The 20,152-nt window shown below is 34.6% G+C and overlaps 1 protein-coding gene across 1 annotated transcript in view; it reads right to left on the bottom strand.

The window, feature by feature from the left end:
- The window catches only part of CFAP47 (cilia and flagella associated protein 47), a 354,495-nt gene that overhangs the window by 18,909 nt on the left and 315,434 nt on the right, over positions 1-20,152 (bottom strand). Inside the window, exons 61-63 of the mRNA XM_072852476.1 lie at positions 17,227-17,388; positions 2,544-2,715; positions 908-1,069 (exon numbers count right to left, since the gene is read on the bottom strand). Of these exons, the coding sequence (XP_072708577.1) occupies positions 908-1,069; positions 2,544-2,715; positions 17,227-17,388 (496 nt within the window). The remainder of the gene's footprint in view (positions 1-907; positions 1,070-2,543; positions 2,716-17,226; positions 17,389-20,152) is intronic.

Genomic DNA, 20,152 nt, shown 5'->3' with positions numbered 1-20,152 from the left:
AGGATGCTACAAAAGCATGTATCTACAATGAAAGTTAACTATCAATCAGTATATCTGGCACATTTGCTAGATATACAGTAAAAAAAGTCAATTTTAAAGAAAAAAGGAAATTTAAAAACTTCCATAAGCTAATTAGATTGTAAGCATCATGATTCTTTCAGGTTCACTGTTTACTATTTTAAAACTTACCTATCAGTACCACACAACTTATTCCTTCACTTTCTGCTGTAGACAAATGACACTATGGGTTTGCTATAACATTATGAAACTCTGAGAAAATAATGAAAAGTATGTAAAAAAATATATTAACAGAGATTTCTGCAGGACTTTTAAAAAGGAGAGTAACAAAATACTGAAGAATGACACAATTATTCTATCTAGTGAAAGGGCAGAGTAGACATGAATTCATAACATGCTTGTATAATAAAACAGGAATAGTTTAAAAATGGCACATTTCAAAATTTTTAAAGCACAATGCAAAGGACTGTTTTTAGCTTGGTGTAAGTATAAAGTACCTTAAAAAACAAATCCATTAGTAAAAACATTAAGGCTTTAATAGTGAGCCTTTAATATCACAACACACCTTCCTTAACATTATATTACCCATTTTAACACACAAAAGCATTTTAGGGCAAAACTTTAAAGTCATAACATAAATATTTGGATCTATTCTGCAAATTTTCTCTTGAGGGGCTAATGCCTAAATGTAGAATGCTTCTGTTTTCTACAATACAGCTTCAAAATCATACTTCTTACCTATACAATGCAGCACTTGAAATTAATGATGCATCACTGAAATAGCTGCAGCCCAGTTATGTTTCTGTTGCCCAAATCTATCCTATCCAATTTTGAGTGTGAGTTCTAGCCTTCGAAAACTACATAAATACTTTATCATAAGTGTTTTTACCTTGTCTGGCTTGTAAGCTTAAAGACAACTATAGATTCCTTTTTCAGGCCAATGCCTTCAATGTTGATGACATCATCCACTTCTGGCTCCGTAGCAATGAACAGCATTGGAAACTTCCAAACACCTCCTGTAGTGCACTGTACTACGAGAGTTGCTTCACTCCTTAAAATTTCAGATAAAAACATCCAATACGTAGAACAACATTATAAAACACAAACTGAGCAAATTAATGTCCAAAATAAGCCTCAGGTGTGTAGAACTATACTACAGTAAAATGAAAATACAGATGGCTTTAAATTGGAATACATCCTTAACTTTATGTGGCATAGTACATATCAGTTGCACTTAGACTGGAATGTAGACTAAATAGCACTTGATATTTACAGCAAAGTACAAGAAAGGACATAATACAAAAGTAAAATTATGGGCACAGCCATGAGACTTGATTCTTCTTCTGCTTATTCTCTGTTGTGTTAAATTTGTTTAACTCAATTTGTTTTACTCATTATTGTTTATTTACTGTGGTGCTAGAGGAGAATTTGGTCCAGAACATATTAGCAGGTCATATTAGAATCAAATAGACCTGACAAAGGTCTATGTACTTCAGAAAAATTCCAGACTCTGATGTCTTCAGACCATCTAAGAAGAGAGTTGGTGCTGTAGATTCTGAAGATAAACTAATTAGTTGCAGTCACTGAGTCCTCTACTTGAAGCCTGATAGGTCTCAAGCACACAACGATAAGGAACCAAACCAAACAAAAAAAATAATAAAATAAAAAAGGACAGAGTAGAAATAAAAAGGGTTTCTAAATTAACCTCCCCTTTCACACAATGACACTGCATGGTGTGGGTGGATAGTCTTTCCTAAAGGTTTGCTGTTTGTTGATTTCATTTCCCTCCTGAATCCTAAAAATACCATCTTTGCATGCAACCCATGATGTTCGGCAGTGACTGCTCCCTAATCTTCCTGGTAATGTTGAGCCTCTGAATTTACCATGTGCCTGCATCTTACTGAAGCTTCTTTCCTCCCCATACACATTTGACTGCTTCAAAAGCAAGGCGCAACTTCCCTCTCTCTCCAAAAGGATCTCCCTTTCACAGTTTCTTTTTGAAGAGGTGGGCTGTACTAATGTAAATGAAAGCAAATCCATCATTTTTCACATCACAGCTATAAAAGAGGATAATATTTTCCTGTGGACTGTTGTTACCAGGGCACTAGAGACTAATTTCAAATTCAACCATCCCATCCAGCCAAAGAATATGCATGCATGCTCATCTAGGAAAAGTTTTTCAAGACTGACAAACCATCTTGTCTGTATACTTTCCGCAAATTTTGAGAAAAACTAATTTTCATTGGAAGTCTTTCAATACTCCAATGTTTAGAAGTAAATTGATGCACACACAGACTAAGGCAGTAACTCAACAGAACCATCCAGCAGGCATTAAAAACAAACACTGTCAGTTTTTATACCAAAGATATCATACTAAGAAGTAGCAAGTGAGAAAATCTAAAATAATAGACCTCAGAGGAGAAATCAAAATGAGGAAAACAATGCAGGGAGGTGCTTACATAGCTAAGAGTGACCAGACAGGATTTTATTGCATGTTCCGTTGGTAATAAGGAATAGGAGCTTACCTCATCGGTTTGTTAGGTGCAAACACTATATTAAAGATCAGTGTTACGATTCCAGATTCTGTATCCCGTTCTCTTTCAATCAGATGCATACCAACCAAAGCTCCAAGCTGAGATTTAATTTCATTTGATTGATACTGTAATTCATACAGAAATTCCACTGTTGCAGAGAAACCTAAATGATACAAGAGAAGGATCAGTCTGTATGCGCTCGAACCTCACACAGTTGGCTGGCTAGTAGTTACAATTCTTTCATTTGTCACTAAAAATTGCAAATAAGTAAAACTAGTAATTAACCAAAACTTGAGTGATTTGCTCCTGACTGCATAGCAAAATCTTCCCATTTCGTTCGACAGGCTATACAGTTTCCAGCAAAATGGAAGCTGGAGAATGTACTTAGGAGAAGTGAACAGCAATAGCAATACTGTTCTGGCTACCACTTCTGCATTACGGTGAAATATTTCTAGTTTATCGGTCAAATGAAAATTGCAAGAATGTAATACTATTTCCAAGTAATGCCATTGGGACAATCTCAAAAAAAAAAAAAAAAAAGTCATTAAGGACATCAGTGCCATTGGTGGCTGCAAGCCTGAGAAACAGTTTACAGAAAAATATTGAAGATGTCACTAGCAGCCTCTTCTCTTATTCCCCATAGCAGCTATGAAAAGGCTAAGTAGTAATGACACAAGAATAAACAGCTGAGCTTCTTGAATCAAATGTCTCCTCCAGCTGTAAAGGAGAAAACTGTGATACTCAGTATACAATAGTAATTTGTGCACAGAAGGGAATGTTTCTATGAGGAAAAGAATCTCAAGCTGCTAATCTATTTAAAAATTTTACACATTTTATGGATGAAAAGTCTTTTAACACAACCACTAAATCCTACAGGAGATTTCACTTTACTATGACCACATATCTCAGGGCACATTTTGAATTTGCACAGCATAGTACAATGTGTTGTGCACGACTCCTACGTATGCATCCCTGTATATGCTGGCTATAGGGTGCCAGTCAGCTGCAGAGTTAATTCCCAAGGCCTACCGACTTGGAATTCTGAAGTACAGACTACATATTTTTTTTTATATAAAGTCCAAGAAACAATGCACTGTGAGATATTTGAACAAAACCTTACTTCGTTTTTGCCAATCTGTAATGCTACCCAGTGTCAGTGGGTTGCCTGGGATGAGAGGAGATGCCTTCCTACGCTTGTAGTCCTTTCCCCTTTTCTGAAATGCACAGATTCCTTCCTTCTACTTCATTCAACTTTTGTTTCCAATGTTTTTGTAACACACAGATTAACCCTAAGAAATGTAGCAGCTTATATTGAAACATTTCTGACTCTTCAAAGTGGATCCTTCACACAGACGTCTGTACAATTTATGCTAGATCAAAGAGTTACACAGATGTAAGCAAAATATTATTACCGATGTACGGGATTACCGGTCATAGTAGATACACACTGAGTACCAAACATACAAGATTTCCATGTATTAATCCATCTCCTATAAATGTACTTTACTACAATAAATGTGCTTTGTTATAATGAAATTAAACATGAACATTTTCCCCACAGTTTATAAAATTCCTGGGATCATCCTACATTGTTCCATGCTTTGTTGTTTCGCTATTTGAAAAATACGTTCATGCCGTGCATTCAGATTCCAACACAGCCCAAGGCTTGTAGCACTCACCCTAGACAAATGTCAAAACATGAAGATTCAGACATAAAAATTAACTTCTTATGGGAGAGAAAAGATGACATCATTTGGAGCATTCCACAGTGAGAAAATTGCAACTGTTGAGCAGATGTTTCTTTCAGCAGTTATATCACACAATGCTACTCATGAAAAGCTTATTTTATAGTTCAGATGCTAGGAAGAAAATGTTGTGAATTGCATGCTGCTTTTAGTATCCAAAGACATTTGGGGTCGGTTTGACATATGTATATAGTACCTTCTAGTCAGAAGCAGTTAAATATTTATATTTTTTCTGCTCCAGGCTGTTTTGTAACCTGTTCTATGCTCATATTAAGTACGTAGTTAAAATATTTTAATATTTACAACACCTAAGGAAGAATGATGCATTTATAAGTGCCAATATTTGAACGCTTTGTTATGCTGGTCCCTTAGCTGGTTTTGATCTACACTGTTGATCTAGTTTAGGGCTGTTGAAAAAAGAAAAATGTAATTAGTTTTTCATCACAGCTGCCCTGAAGACTACTATATTATCATACTATGGGAAGCCTCTGTGAATATGTTAAGATTTGATTCCAGACAATTCCATAATACACATGCTGCCTAAACAAACTGGCAGAAGCTAGAGGCAAAAGAAAAGTTGTGAATCATTATGAGAAATTTGTCCACATTGTCCAGAGTTCTCCTGACTCTTAGAATTTCCAGTTTCAATTAAAATGGTGAAATATATAAAACATTGGAGAAAGAATTAACATTTTCTTTAAAGTAATGCTAAATACAGTATAGCATATGATTCAAATATGCCTTGACTCTTTATCCCAGCTCTTCGTATGTTTTCATTCACTAGTTTTCTTCTTAAAAATCACCATTTTAATACAGGTAAAATTCTTACTTTTATCTAATGCAAATTGTAAAATACACATGCAGATATAAAGTATACCCCAATTAATCCACCTCTGTTCTGTAAATAGAGAGCAGCAGGGAGAGTTTTAACCACATCTGACTCAACCCAGAGATATTTATCAATCCAAACACTGGGAAGATACGCTATTTATATACAGCTTGTTACATCTAGGGAATAGAAATTCCAATTATAAAAAAATATTACTTCTTCATATTTCCTGAAGAATATTATGCATTATTTAAGTAAGAAAAGGAGTAAGAATACGGGTTTGAGGTAATTATTCCAAGACATTTTTTTTTAAAGCATTAAACATTTCTTGTTCTGAAAGGCAATTAATCTCAGTCTCTAAGTGTTTTCCTTTGTATAAATAAAGATTTCCAAAAGGTAGTATGCATTTAGGCAACATTTGTGTATGCAGAATTACTGAAGCAGCTATGTGTAAAAACAAACAAGGTTTTTGAGCTATATAGTTCTATGACTTGGCCGTCATTTTTCAAGTGCTAGTAAGGATACTCCTTAAAAAAGCACTAGAATTAAAGTGTTGGGGATTTGATTGTTTGTTTTTTTAAATAGCCTCTAAGAAGATGAAAGGAAATAGACCACTTTTTAAAATTTATTTTCTGACTCATAAGAATGATAGTGTGGAAACTCCAAGCATTTTACACTCTGAACATATAAATTAGGCAAACGTGAATTTTTGTGACTGTTGGGATTTACTGTAAAACTAATTAATAGATGTCATACATCTAAAAATTAAAAGACGAGCCTAACAGGTTCAAAAAGTAAGAACCTCAGGAATTTAAACGAATTTTTAGTGGAAAAGAACCTGTATTCAAGCTTCAGAAGAGTTAATTACAAAGACATTGATGAGCCTAATGTCTAGAGAAGGTACTGTGAAAGGCCAACTGGATATATCTGACCTGGGAAAGAGTTTCATACTGTCATTAGAGAAGCCTTTGTACCCCCCTCCTGGTTTTGAAAAGTGAGTAAGTGTTTGACTTCACTGAAGACCAGCTCTTTGTACAATGTGTTTTCTCATGATAAAAATCTAATGGACACAGGCCTGTGAGGCTGCAGTCTCTTGTGGATACCCGAAGGAGATCGAGCTACCTGAGCTCTTTGCAAATAGTGCTTAGCCTGCAGTGGACTTGGTGACATAAAAACAGCAAGGGGGAGGAACTTTCTAAGGGACTCTCCTTACTTTCACACTGTCTCCTATTTCCAATGAGACAGGTGGAACTTAAAGCTGTGATGGAAAGATGTTGAGACTGCAAAAATGCTTGTCCCTATTACAGAGGCTTTTCCTTGGATAGATGCAATAAAACAGAGATGCAAGTGAATTCACTCAATTGGCCTTCCTCGCCTCCCATTCAGCAGGCTGCAATCTTACTTGCAGTTATTTAATAAAGGAGGTCAGCACAATCACAGAATACAAACACAGAAGGAAAGCCCAGCCATTCATAAAGTTGCAGCTTCATGTTTTTCAAAAGCTAGATAAATTATTTTATTTGGTGCTGAATGTAAACATATTGCACTCTCTCTCACTGATGATTTTCCACTGGTTCTGCTAATTCTTCAAGCCTAAGTATTCACCGTGGCCCTGACACCTAAGAAAGATTTCTTCCCCTCTTGATCTAATAGTCTCCAAACTGGTAAAATAGAAACTACAGGACCAGACCTTAACGACTCTCTTCTACCAAACAGCCAGCATCTAATGTTGAGCTTCCAAACCTTGTGAAATATCTTTCTTCATAACCCCATTCAGCTCTCATCTGACACTTGTCCTTTTCCTGCTTTTCCACTGTCCTCCAGGAGCCTTCACGCACACTGCTGGAACTCAGTAGGCAGCGGGGAACGAACATTAAGTATGCAGTTATGCTTTACCAGCAAAAGCAGCAGCAGACAGAATACATTACTGTACAGTAGATTAAATCGTTTTAATACAGTTTTCATGTAAATATTCAAGTGAATAGCAAAAGTGAATTATAAGAGTAGTAAAGGAAAAAAATAAAAGGAAGCCTGGTAGTCAAGAACATCCTAACATTTAAGTAGACAGTATAATCTGGGCAGTAAGAAACGAATCTCATCTGAGAAGTAAATATCTGTTTCTCACTGTAAAATGTCATAACTCCAGGATAATGGCAGCAGAATAAACAAATTGCACAAGAACCTGAAAAGACCTGGTTGTAGTTGAATATGCCTTTCACTGAATTTCTTCATACAGGTACAAAAGTGCTCTATGTAGAGCATTATAAATATCAGCAAAGATAACATCATATAATTCATTAAATGCCAGACACCAAATTACCTTAAATACAAAGAAATAAATGGATAATAAAGTGGTCTCCTTCTATTGATAATACACTCATTTATCCTCAGTGCAATTCAAGGAAATCCTCAGTGTAGTTCTGTGTATAAATCTTTATATCTCTTCCCTGCAAATTTATTTCTCTTTCCATATCCAGGTAAAGCTTTTCATCCATATCTTCAAGGCTCTGCAAAATTCCACTCTTAGCCTCATCTTTTTTTACCCTGCATTCCCCTAGCAACCAACTTCAACATTTCTTTTCTAAATTTTCTCTTACATTTGATTTTTCTGTTTGCTAATTTTTTTCTCTTTCAAACCACTTCTTTAAAACAGATTTCTACTGCTAAAGCAGATTTCTACCATAAAGAAAGCAGTAGAAAGCACTTTCCCCCCCTTTGTTTAGGAGAATGTCTTTCTTCAAAACACTGCATCATTTAGTGAATAAAATGGAAGTTTGTGAATCCATGTATATGAAACACACAGTGTGCATCTAGCATCTGCTGTTCCGCATACAGTTCTGCATTCTTCCTTGCAGCTAGTTTCCGTATATTCTCTCTCTCTCTGCATCCTTTTTGGACTAATTCCCTTTTTATTATGTCTATCCATACTCTCCTCTTAACACTCTTTATTTTGATATTGCTCAGCATAGTAAACAGAAGCAAAAACCTCAGGAAAAGCAAAAGGATTCTCATCAGCCCAAAGGATCTCTCACATTATCCTGCTTAGATCTGGCATTCTACTTAGATTTGCACACTAATCTATAAATTAATACTTTAAAGAACTGATTAAAATGTATTTTTTTCAAAAACTTTGTATTCCTTTTTCAACATTCTCCGTTTTTATTTAGCTTTGTCTTCATTCATCTAGCAATTCTAGCAAATAAAGATCACATCTGCACCTGGGCACAGGCAACATAAAACCAGCTTTTTCATGAATACATGTTATGATGTAGTCTTAATTCACACAGACATTATTTTTTCCATGGCATCCTGACTCATTTGCCTCACTTCGAATGCTGCCCCCTGAAATCAGTAACAACTCAAGATGTCCTAACCGTTTAACCTAACCGTTCCATTTGTATTAGCCCACATAAATGCTAAATTGAAAACAATATTATTTATCATTTCACAGGTTTTTCCACTGCACTCACCATGATGATGTCTATGCACTTCAGTGCTTAAAGTAGTTACATTAATGACTAAAAGAAATTATGCTTGTCATTTGGAAGACCAACTTCCAATGCAAGCAAATTTCTTCAGATTCCTTTGGAGGGGCAGTGTGTTTACAGATAGGCCACCAGGTAACCTGCAAATCGTGAAGCAATAACAAGGTTGTTGTTTCCAGTCTTTTTATATGTCAGCATTATGGCTGTTCTTCCTTTCCTCCCAGCTGCCCTCTCACCCTCAGAAGTAACCTAGTTTTTAGCTTTCTTTTTTATTGTTTGGTGGTTTACTGGAAATATGTAACTCAGAGGGCATGTTTTCTGTTTTGGTTTTTTTTTTGACAATGCGTCAATAACTGTAATTACCAATTTCCTATAGATGGTTAAGAGGATAGCAGTGATTTTGCTCTAATTCCTTTATCACGCTTTTGTGTTCCAAGAATTTTCTAGCTTTTGGTATTATGTTGTATACACTTAGTCACTTTCTCTCTCTTTTCAGAATTTATTTAAACCACTTGCTTTAGAAATCTTTCTTACTCCTTGTCTTCCAACGCTGTCAACATGTACTGTGTCAAGTATACTTCTCGGAGACAAGAAAACACCCTTTTCTGTATTTTGGAACATAACATTTCCATTCATGGAACTTTATCACTTGCCAGTTAAAATATCATTTTACTGCTGTATGAATGTGACCTTTCAAATGAGAACAACAAATAGATTTAGCCTATTACTAGCTATTTCAGTTCCTTACCAGGTTCTTATTAGGGTTACATGCAAAATACAAATATAATTTGTCCTACTGAGTAAGAGTAATTATGCATTTAGAAATTCAAGCTCCTTCATAATTACTTACAAAATTCTTCGTGTTCAGGAATACAATCTTAAAATATTGTGGATCTAAGCATCACTTTGTAAATCAGCTGTGTGTCCATACAATGTGCGGTGGTGTTCCTGAACTAATGGCGATACAATAAGTAAGTTTAAAATACCTGTTCCAAGAGAAAATAAGTGTTTTCTGACTACCTTTAACTTCTGTCTTGTAACTTGGGTGTAAAATTAGAACCATTTTGCTTTTATAAAAATAGATTTTTCTGATCAGCCTTGATCAATCTGAAACAATTTTGAGTGAGAAGGAATGCCTCGGCTGATTGCTGCTAAAAATCCGAATGTATTAAACTGCACTGAGATGCAGTTCTTACTCAGCAAGGCCACCTTCAGTTTTTCAATGAATCACAAAACATTGCTGTTTAAAATATTCCTATATCCAGTACCATTTATTTGCCCTTTGAAATTCTGTAGAGCTGACACAAACCAATCCAAGACTTCTTAATCGGAAAACTCTGAAATTCACAATGCTTGGAATAACATAGCACATACGTAGCAAAGAGCTGCTTGTTGATTTTCAAGGCACTTTTACATCCATCGAGTCTGCCAGCTCCAGAATGCAGTACTTCCAGAAGCTGAAAAGACCTTACTATCTGATCTACTGAGCTACTCCGCGCTTGCAATTACAATGCAAGTTTGTTTTAGAAGATTAATAATAGCATTGTTTAAAATGTTTTAACTTAATTAGCAGGTATTTCAGACAGACACATTACGTTACTTGATAACAATGGAATATCCTCTCTTAACATAAACAGTCCAGACTGATCAGAATCTGGTTGCCTGTTGAACACAATGAAAACTTTATCTTTTTTGTGTGGGATGTCAGTACGAGAGATGCGGCATGAGAAGGACGTGTATTGTACGGTTTATGGGTGTTGTTTTTTGAGGACATGTGAGAAGGACATATGCTAGCTGTTGTGATTTGCAATATATCCGTTGATTCATGGTCATCATATGAAATGGGGACCTAGGGACCAGGAATTGTTTCTGTTCTGGGTTTTTTAATAGCTGCATTTGTCAGAAGTTTGGATGACAAAGATGTCAACCTAGGTTATGCTATTTCCCAGTATCTTAATCGAAATCACTCGGCAAATAAGCATGTGTGACTATAGACTAAAGAACTTCAGCCTGAAGATTTTCCCATACAAAACCAGATTTTTGTGTTTTGAAAACATGGCCCCACATACTCAAAGCTCCCCCTCAGTAGCTCTGCAAATTAAAAAAGCACACTCCACGACAGACCTAAACACAGGTAAAAGGGGTAATATAAACTTGCAGTCTCAGATGGAGTGATTCTCTGTATTTCTTTCTAACTTGTAAGGGGATATGGAAAAAAGAAAAATTTCCTAGCAAGTATTCCTCACCTGTTCATATAAAAGTATTCTTCTTATACATTACATAGAATCTATGTCTTATATCACATCAAAACAACTTAAATTGTTTATAAGTTTCCTGACATAATTTAAATTCTAATATCTGTGCTATGATATAACCTTTGATTTGATGATCACATATTAATTTTTCATTGAAAATTAAGAAAAATTTAAATTTATGGACATGGAACTCTCTACTGATGCAGATAAATTGTTTCTGGTATTGTCACTAGCATCTGTAAGCATGTCTTAGTTTTACACTATACTATGGTCTATTACACAAAAAGATGCATTTTTTATCTTTTGATTTTTTTAATATACAAAACAGACTTAGCCACAGACCCTAGAACACAGGACCTAATCTCTAGGGTCACATTCATTTGCTTCCTTTTTCTTATCCAAGGAATTGCATTCAGTTACACATAAGCTGGAACATCTGTAACACAGGAGAGTGTAAATTCCTCTACTATAAGACAGCTGTAATCTCATGGGAGGTATCCACTTGTGTTATTTTTTTGATACAAATCAAGTTTCAGAACTAATAAAAAGTTTGTGTAGTAAATTTCTGAGGTTTCACTCTGTCTTCCTCAGCTGGCCTGAAGAAAGAGCAATGGTTCAAGGTTACAATTTCATTCAATGTTATGTAGTATTTCTATGTAAATTCTAGCTACTTGTCTTATAATTCTAATTTCTAGCTATATCTTCAAAGCTTCAGATCAACTTATTCTTAAACTGTCAAAACTACAGGCCCGATATACTTATTTACAAAAACATAAAGTTGGATACATTCTCCATAACAAGTGGGGAAGTTTTGTTTTTTCCTTTTTGCTTCATGTTCATATTGGAAATATGCAATGCGGGAGAGAAGAAGGAGATCGAGAGTGGATAATTTCATTTTCTCTAACAACAACACCACTTGAACAGCAGCTTCAGAGACAGAAGAAAACAAGGACAAATAATTTTAGCACAAAAATGACAATAGGATGTAATAACCTGGAAATAGGAAAGCATTTGGGATAGACTTGTATGTGTTTGTTACTACGGAGACTGTCAGATACATTTAGGCAAATTTAGGTGTATAAACCCTCTGCTTGCTTTTTTAAGATGAAAAGCAAGCAAACACAGCTGAGACAGACAGGGAGAGCACTGGTCCACTGTTCTCAAAAACCTACAAAGTTCACATCTTAAGGGCTTTGATTAGCTTTGCTTTGTTGATGGCCCATAATTAATGAGAAAATAATGCAAAAAAGCTAGTGCAAATTAATGCAGATGGTTGACTGTGAAGTGCTATGATGTTGCAGAAGCACAACTAAGATCCTGGAGAGCTGTGCTGACTATGATTTTGACTTACAGAAGCTTTCCCAAAATATCTTTACAAAACAAGGGTGTAGTGGTGCTGTTTCTATGGAAGTAATACTTCCTTATCAGCCAACCAAAGAAGTTACAGGAAATTCTGTGAACAAGAAATAGGAGAAATGGAACTTTGGCAATAACAATCATATAACAATTAAAGTAATTCATAGACTCTTGCAGCAAATTATATTGCCTAGGTTTCCCTTAGTCACTAACTCAAAAGACATTTTTAAGAGATATCTATTTGTGTGTTCTTGTTTCAGAGATAAGTTATGTTGGGCTAGCCAATCAGTTCTTTTGGACTTCTCATTTTTCCTGGATGTATATCATACCAAAAAGTAACACCAGGAAGAATTGAATCATTTCTGGGTTTGTATTAGGGTTTGTTTTTTTTTTCACTTTTGTGAAGCCAAATAAATAACTTCAGATTAGTTTATAATTGATCTTGTTCCCTGTATGTGTTGAATATTTTAACTGAGCATGATTTTGCATAGGTGTTAGAAAGTAATTTTAATTTACATAATGATGACTCTCATTCTTAAGGCTTGCAGATTTCAACATTTTATAAAATGGCAAAGAAACAGAAATGAGTGATTGTCCTGTAAACAGAAGTATAAGCAGTTACAAAATATGTTTGCTCACAATTCACAAGTCCTTTTTTCAGTATGTGTCATTATTGTTCTAGTTATATTAAGAAATAGGAGTAGGAAGGGTTACTTGTGAGAGAAAAAATTATGCTAAATTGTTTCTTTTTTTAATGGACCAAGTGGTAACCTTGTTTATCAACATCAGGTAAAGTCCTGTTTGAACTTCTTCATTAAAATGCCTGTGCACCTTACAGTTCAATAAAGAAAGTAAACAATGCATCAAATCTCTCCCATGGTTCACTCATAAATAAAGAAACAAACAACCAGATGTTAACAAAAACTATGTAGCTGACAAAATAATCCATCTAGGCTTTCATTTCTACTCTGACGCCCTATTCTTTGACTTCTACTAGTTCCCTGTTTTCCAGCAGGAGTTGGCACCTTTAACAACAAGGTAATAATCCATAACAGAGTGACCCAACTGGGGGTTCACCCCCTTGTCAACACGTTCATGTTGCCATTGCTCACAGCTTTCACCAACCGTTAATCCAAAACAAACACTTTCTTGTTCTTTCTTCTACTTCTCACAGAGTAAAAAAATCACTTAACCATCTCATTTATATAGCTATAATTCTCTCATCCTCAAATACCATTTCAAAAATAATGCCACAATTATTCTGACAATAGAGAGATGGCTTAAGTAAGATATAGGGCCATCTTCATAATTATTATCCTCTTCATATTGCTTTCAATATTAACCTGCTACACTGTATCAGCAATTCAATTAAAATCTCTGGATGATAAATAAGTCTATAAGAATATTTTGCTCCACCTATACTGGCATTTTTCTTTCTTATGCTGATAAGATTCCTTTGGTCATACCCAATTTTATTGAACTCCTTTCTTAAGGTGAGCCTCCCAATCCAGATCTGTCACATCAAATTGGCACTTAGTGGAATCCACACCATTGGCTAACACAAAATCTTGCTGGGGGGGTGGGGGGGATAGCTTTTACCATGTGTTTGGACATGTTCTTCTTCCCCTGTTTCAAAGAACTGCTTTAATGAAATTAAAGAAAATAGAAGCTTTCTGTATATCCTGATGAGTGTCAGGAACTTTTGAACGTTAGATAATTGCTATAAAATTGATAGAATATATATATATATATTTTTGCTGGTTTTGGTTTATATTTTGCTGTTTTTGTAAATGGTGAAACAAAGGGTACAGATAAACTTTGCATAATGTATGCCCATGTGCATAATGTATGCCAATGTACATTATGGATTAGCATATCTGGAAAATGTTATTTAACCACTAGGTGCAATTGAATTGTCCATCTGTTTAGTCAGAAGTCAGCATAGCTGTGAAACTTGCACATAACATAAAAAAACTTCATACCTGTGCTACCCTACAGAACCTGGACAGCACTATTCCCCCCCAAAATTAACTGTCATGAAACCTTCCCAGAAATAAGAACCCAGGAGCAAGGAACTAAGACCAGCCTTTGGGCTGTGAGAAGAGCTATGAATTAATAAAGATTAGGGAAGTTAATTACAAACACTCAACCCTTATAGTTGGTTCATGTGATAAACTGAAGCAATTGAAAAAGTTAGGTTACAAAGCACCATTACAAACACAGAGACAGAACAGGACTGATTCGTGTATTTCCTCAACCAGAAGACACTCTGGTTGTGTACTCCACATGCTCTCAACACAGTCACGTTTGGTTGCTTAGAAATTTGTGAATTTCAGTCAAATATCGATAACTGATGATTTGTGAATGGTTTGACGTTTTTCTTAGAAGATCATGGAAAATTAAACATGTTTGTATTTCCCATTGAATATTTAAAGTAAACTAAAAAAGCTGTTTTATTAGAATGAAAAATAATCTTCACACTCGTTTGGATGAATCTTGGGTCTTAAATTTTGTTTACTGAAAAAATGTCTTTAGAGCCATATGTTAGAAAACAGATGAAAAATGCATATAGGGTAAAAATACACATTTAATACAATTTAAAATTATTTTTAAAAAGGGCCATATCATAATTGCTGTCTAAAACATTAAACTTTAAATATTTGATCTCTGCAACTTTGCTGACTTCCAAATAACAAACTATGTCATTTTAGCCAGACAGCATTGAGATTGTCCTCTCTTTCTTAAGAAATTATAATAATTTTCTGTTTCATATGATATCTTCTGGATTGGATGAAATTGAAGTCTTTTAATGTAAAAGACATGCTTGCAGGTTTTTCACTTCCCAAGAATTTATACTTGTCCAAATAATTTAAATACTGAAGCACAGTAGTAGCTGTTTAAATCTGATCTGCCAGTAATTATCATCATTTATCTTTGGATATAAAAACTGCTTACTACACACCACTCATACACTCTGATGAATCACGCTTTCAGGAGAGAAAAAAATGAAAAACAGCTTGCCAGGCTGTTATCTTAGAGGTTTATGCTTTTATTTATGTTATTACTGGTAGACTGCAGAAAGCTGAGATAGTACCATTAAATTTGATTCCTAACAGGCATCAAATTCATCTAGCAATAATGACATTATAATGTCATTGCAAACCACAAAAAGCACCAGAGTTATAAATGATCTTACTACCTACGGTGTAAAGCATTTCATTACCAGACTTCTTACTTGAAAAGATGCAATGTCCCAAATCAATGTCTTGCGGTATGTACAGAAGCCAGTGTTAATAAATATGAAATATTATTCCTATGAATAAAACAAGCACTACATATCATGAATCTGCAAGTCTTTCAAAATGCTGCCTCAACTTGCTCAATGCATGTTCTTCCTGTCAATTCGGATGCCACCATGTTGGAGGGAAATAGCCCAGGTATGTTTAAGGTAGCCTACTCACATGTGACAAGTCAATAAAGAGCTAAGCCTGCTGCTCTATAGTAAAAAAAAAAGGTAACATGTATTTTGATACACAGCTGTTCTCAGAAGGCTGAATAAAGTTATGTAATAGTATTTACAGCTCTCCAAAGAGGCAAGAATCTACGTTAAGAGCTTCACATCTTTTTATTTTACTAGATTGACTATTACTTCGTAATATGGGAATATAAGACAATAATAACCCTGGACAATAAGTTATCTTTGTCACCTCAATATGAGCAAATATAAAGTTTAACTAAGTAATTACAAATATTCACTAATCAGTAAGTATATGCTGTGCAAGCTCTTGTTAACAGTTCAACTTCAGACCCTCTCCTGTTTTAAAAGCATTCAAATATAAAATCTGTTTAATGATCTGGACAGTGATTGCTGATATGAGACTACATTGGTCAATGTGCAGGGCGGAGGCATGTTTGCATGAAAATCATCCTTATAGGAAGGATATAATGCATCTTGATTTACATTTTACAGCTTTTCAGTTTTTCACAGTTCTTTGGCAGGAGAGTTACTGTAACACGCTATTCCTGCAAAGCCTCTATTGGTCCAGATTCTAAATGGCATAAATGAGACACAAAAGCCAAGTTTGTCTGCCTCTCAAACTGATTGCAATCATAGCAACTTCTGTAGACTCATCTTTTACCACCATACAATGCATTACACTCTTGACAAAGTTAGAGCATGGGTGAAATCCCTTCCCCTCATTTACAGCTACATTAAACACACATTAGGATGTCTCATGTCATGTGTCATAATTTTTAAATAACATTTTTCTTAAAAAGTAGGATGACTTTGAACCCAAAACCAAATGTACGTTAAGTCTCAAAGGTGCAATAATTGATAAAGGTAAAATGTAACTGCATAATTTGTTATAGTGAGTATGACTCTTAACACACATCTATTAACAGAAATACCAGGCATATAGCAGTAACAAGCATTCTTTTCTTACTACTTATATGTTGTACCATTCTGTTTCAAAGAGAGGTATAATATGAAAAGCTGGTGCACCTCTGAAGAAATTGATTTTCACTGTGTCCTCTGCTGATTAACAGTAAGTGGAAGCTATCTTTTTACAAAGTTTTATTGCTTCTTTCAAACAAGGCCTCCTTCTTCAATCCATTTTGCTGCAGATATTGGCCTGCTGGTGGGAATGCATCTTACAAATAGGGACAACCTGCAGATAAATATTTCCTTGCAATGCTTACACAGACATATTTTTGCTAACTTTTAGACTTTGTGGAGGCTATTCTCTTTTAAAGGAGAGATGGTATGTGTGCAAGCCTCACATCCCAGACAGATACAAAAAGAAAGTTTCAGGTTCAAAGGTGTCTATAACGGCAGACATACTGTTATATGAATGTCCCATATTTGCAATGGTAGAAATATGGACTGAGAGAAGGATTTGTCTAAACCTTATCTGTTGTCATGGCAGAGCAACATTTGGTGAAGCACCTACCTTATTTGCAATGTTCCTAAAAGAACATGATATCCAAGCTATTTATTCTTACCATCGGTTACTTGAACTTCTTCTTGGATGTTGGCTGGCTTTTTTGTGTTGACTATGGCAGAATTTCTTGCAGCAGGCATAGCATTTGCACCAGGAACTACACCAGTCAGCAGCACTTCTACTCTTCTTTCTACTCTCTGCCTGGCTCGACAGCATACCACAGCTACAGAAATGCAAGAACCCATTATTTGTAAAGCGTCAGCATCTTGATTTTAACAAAGCAATTAAACATAGAAGTTAAATGTGCTTAGAGAGTGACAGAATTCCAATAAGGACCAAGACAACTAAAAGCTTTTTCACATTCTGCAGTTTCTATTGTTCTGTTTAGGTGAAGTAGTAGAAAATATTGCTAAGCAAATGAAAATCTGTTCCTACAGTTAGTTCACAACAGCACTTGCAAATTTCTCCCTTTTTTGTAATCATGAAATGTATCTTCATTTTCATTCATTTGCAAAGAGAAATTATGGTATAGTTTGACATATGCCAATGAGAAAGGAAGACTGAAAGAAAAAGAAAGAAATTAAAGAATTTAAATGTTAAATGAAAGAATATTAAGTTACTCTTTGATTTCTTAATTTAAGAATACTGATGTTCAAACTTCAGCTTTTACAGACTATGCCAGAATAAAAAGCGTTCTGACACGAGTTTCTCTTTGAAGCATGACAGAGCTTTTTTCAATTCAGTAAGTTATTTTAATTTACTGCTTCTAAAATATGTCTTTTTTCATTACAAGGTAGTTGGGTTTTAGCTTATACATAGATTTTATAAATATAGATTTTATAAAGCTTACTTCAATAGTTATTGTTTATGGTTCTTTCAATAATTATTGGCACAGAAAGAGGAGAAACTTAGATGCAAGAACTGAAAGAAAAATATGTTTTCCCAAAGAAGAGACTTAGAATTTTCTAGAGTTATGGAAATCAACATGAAAAAGAAGAGCTGATTACATACTTCTCAGTTTCAAGTTCTAAATATTATTTTCATCAGAATCATACCCAATAATTCTTTAAAAATTAACTCTGAACATAACATCAAGATTTAATGATAAATAATTTAGAAACATATCTTGGTAAGTAATTATGTAAAGTGTTTAAAAAAAGAGCAGTGAAACCCTTACTTCTATACCACGTTTGTTTAGCTTCAACTTTCAGTTCTGGAGCTTGATTCACTATCATTATTTTGGAAAATACATAATTGCACATCAAGTTCAAGTAATTTCCTTTATTTAAAAAAACAACCTTTTTTTTTCCTTGGTCTTTTCCTGTTTAACAGGATTTAAGTAATTTCTATAGCTGTCTTCTAAGCATTTCCATGAGGGAGAGTTACTGAAATAGTTAAACACACATCTTTTTTTTGAGATGCATGGCCTTATATTTAAGAATAAATTACATTGTCTGTATTACACCAGCTTACCAAGTATTTCAGATTACTGCGTGCACATGTTGTGTCTGCCACAATTTTCTATTTCGCAGCTTATTTTACTACCAGAAATGATTCCATATTTTCTTTTTCCTAAATGGCTAAGTAATATTTATGGATAAAAATCAGATCCCTGTGGGATTTTACCGGACAAGTCCCTGAGCAACGTGATCTAATTAGACCTGGCTTTGAGCAGGGAATTGGGTTAGATGACCTCCAGTGGTCCCTTCCAATCTAAATTATTGTATGCTGCTTTGCGTCTACAAGAATTAAAAAAATATTCTGGATGATTCTCCATTTGTAATCACTTTTATAAAATAGCCAAGTTGTAATCTACTTAACATGTACTACATGGGTTGTGACCACTGATCATTTTAATTGGTCTCATGAGATACTAAGCCAAGTGACTTCTAGAAGTTTAAGTATATTAAGATGCAAATAAGAATGACACGAAAAATGAACTGCCTAATATACTAGCAAAGCAGCTTTGGTTTTTGACATAACAGCTTGTAGCCTCCAGGCAATTTTAATAAATGTCTGCATTAAAAGAAATTACAATATTGATCATTATTAACAACAATGATTTAAAAACAAAGTAGGTTTCTTGTAAACAACCTGCTTTGGATTCATATTTTACCACAGGGATTTTTAAAAAGCCCATTTATAACTGAAAACCATAGACTTTCAGAATCAAGGCAGGAATGGAATCTGTTTCATAAATATCTACAAACAGGTATTTTAGTTTTCCAGGTCATTTTTCAATGAAAGATCTAGTACTTCCTTAGAAAAAAAAATAGCCCAACATAATATGGTGATGGCCAAAAAGAGGTATGTCTTCAAAATTAATGCAATGCTCCTTGTATGCATTACAAACATTTACTGAGCATAAAATAGTGGATAGCATGCTTAGTTATAAATATTCTAGAGTTTAATTTTGCTGTTTTAAAGAAGCATTTAGGAATTTAAAATTACTTAAGATTTGGCATTACTTAAGTTTGTGATCTTATACAGAAGTGATGTCACTTAGGCAATTTATGAATGCTAACAGTTTTAATTCATAACTTCTACACGTAATGAAAACAACAGCCCAATAAAAGGGAGATTTATCTCAAAGTCTGCCAGTGAATTATATAACAGCTTTAAATAACACAACAAACATTCACATCAATATACATAGTTTAATGCTAATGAGACTCGTTAAAACCGTCATTTAGGGCAACAGTTGATTGCATGATAATATTCTGCTTCATTCCTTAAGGTATTAAAGTGGAAATTAAGGAGATGAAAGCTCTAATTAATACCACATCATTGGTATTTGTCTGCAAGTAAAGGGTCCTTAAGTAAATTAAATTAATGACAGTACAAATATCTATTTCTATAGTTTTCCAGGAGTTATTCCTGTACCTTAGTCTACTTAGTGTAGAAAGGTATTATATTCACTCATCAAAAGACCAGATGAAAAGACAAGTTGGTGTAAAAATTGTCCCTCATCTACACCTTGAGCTGTA

This window comes from Ciconia boyciana, chromosome 1 (assembly GCF_034638445.1).
Source record: "Ciconia boyciana chromosome 1, ASM3463844v1, whole genome shotgun sequence".
Classification (NCBI taxonomy): domain Eukaryota; kingdom Metazoa; phylum Chordata; class Aves; order Ciconiiformes; family Ciconiidae; genus Ciconia; species Ciconia boyciana.
Note: the sequence above shows the minus strand (reverse complement) of the source record. Positions and strands in the feature narration are given on the sequence as shown.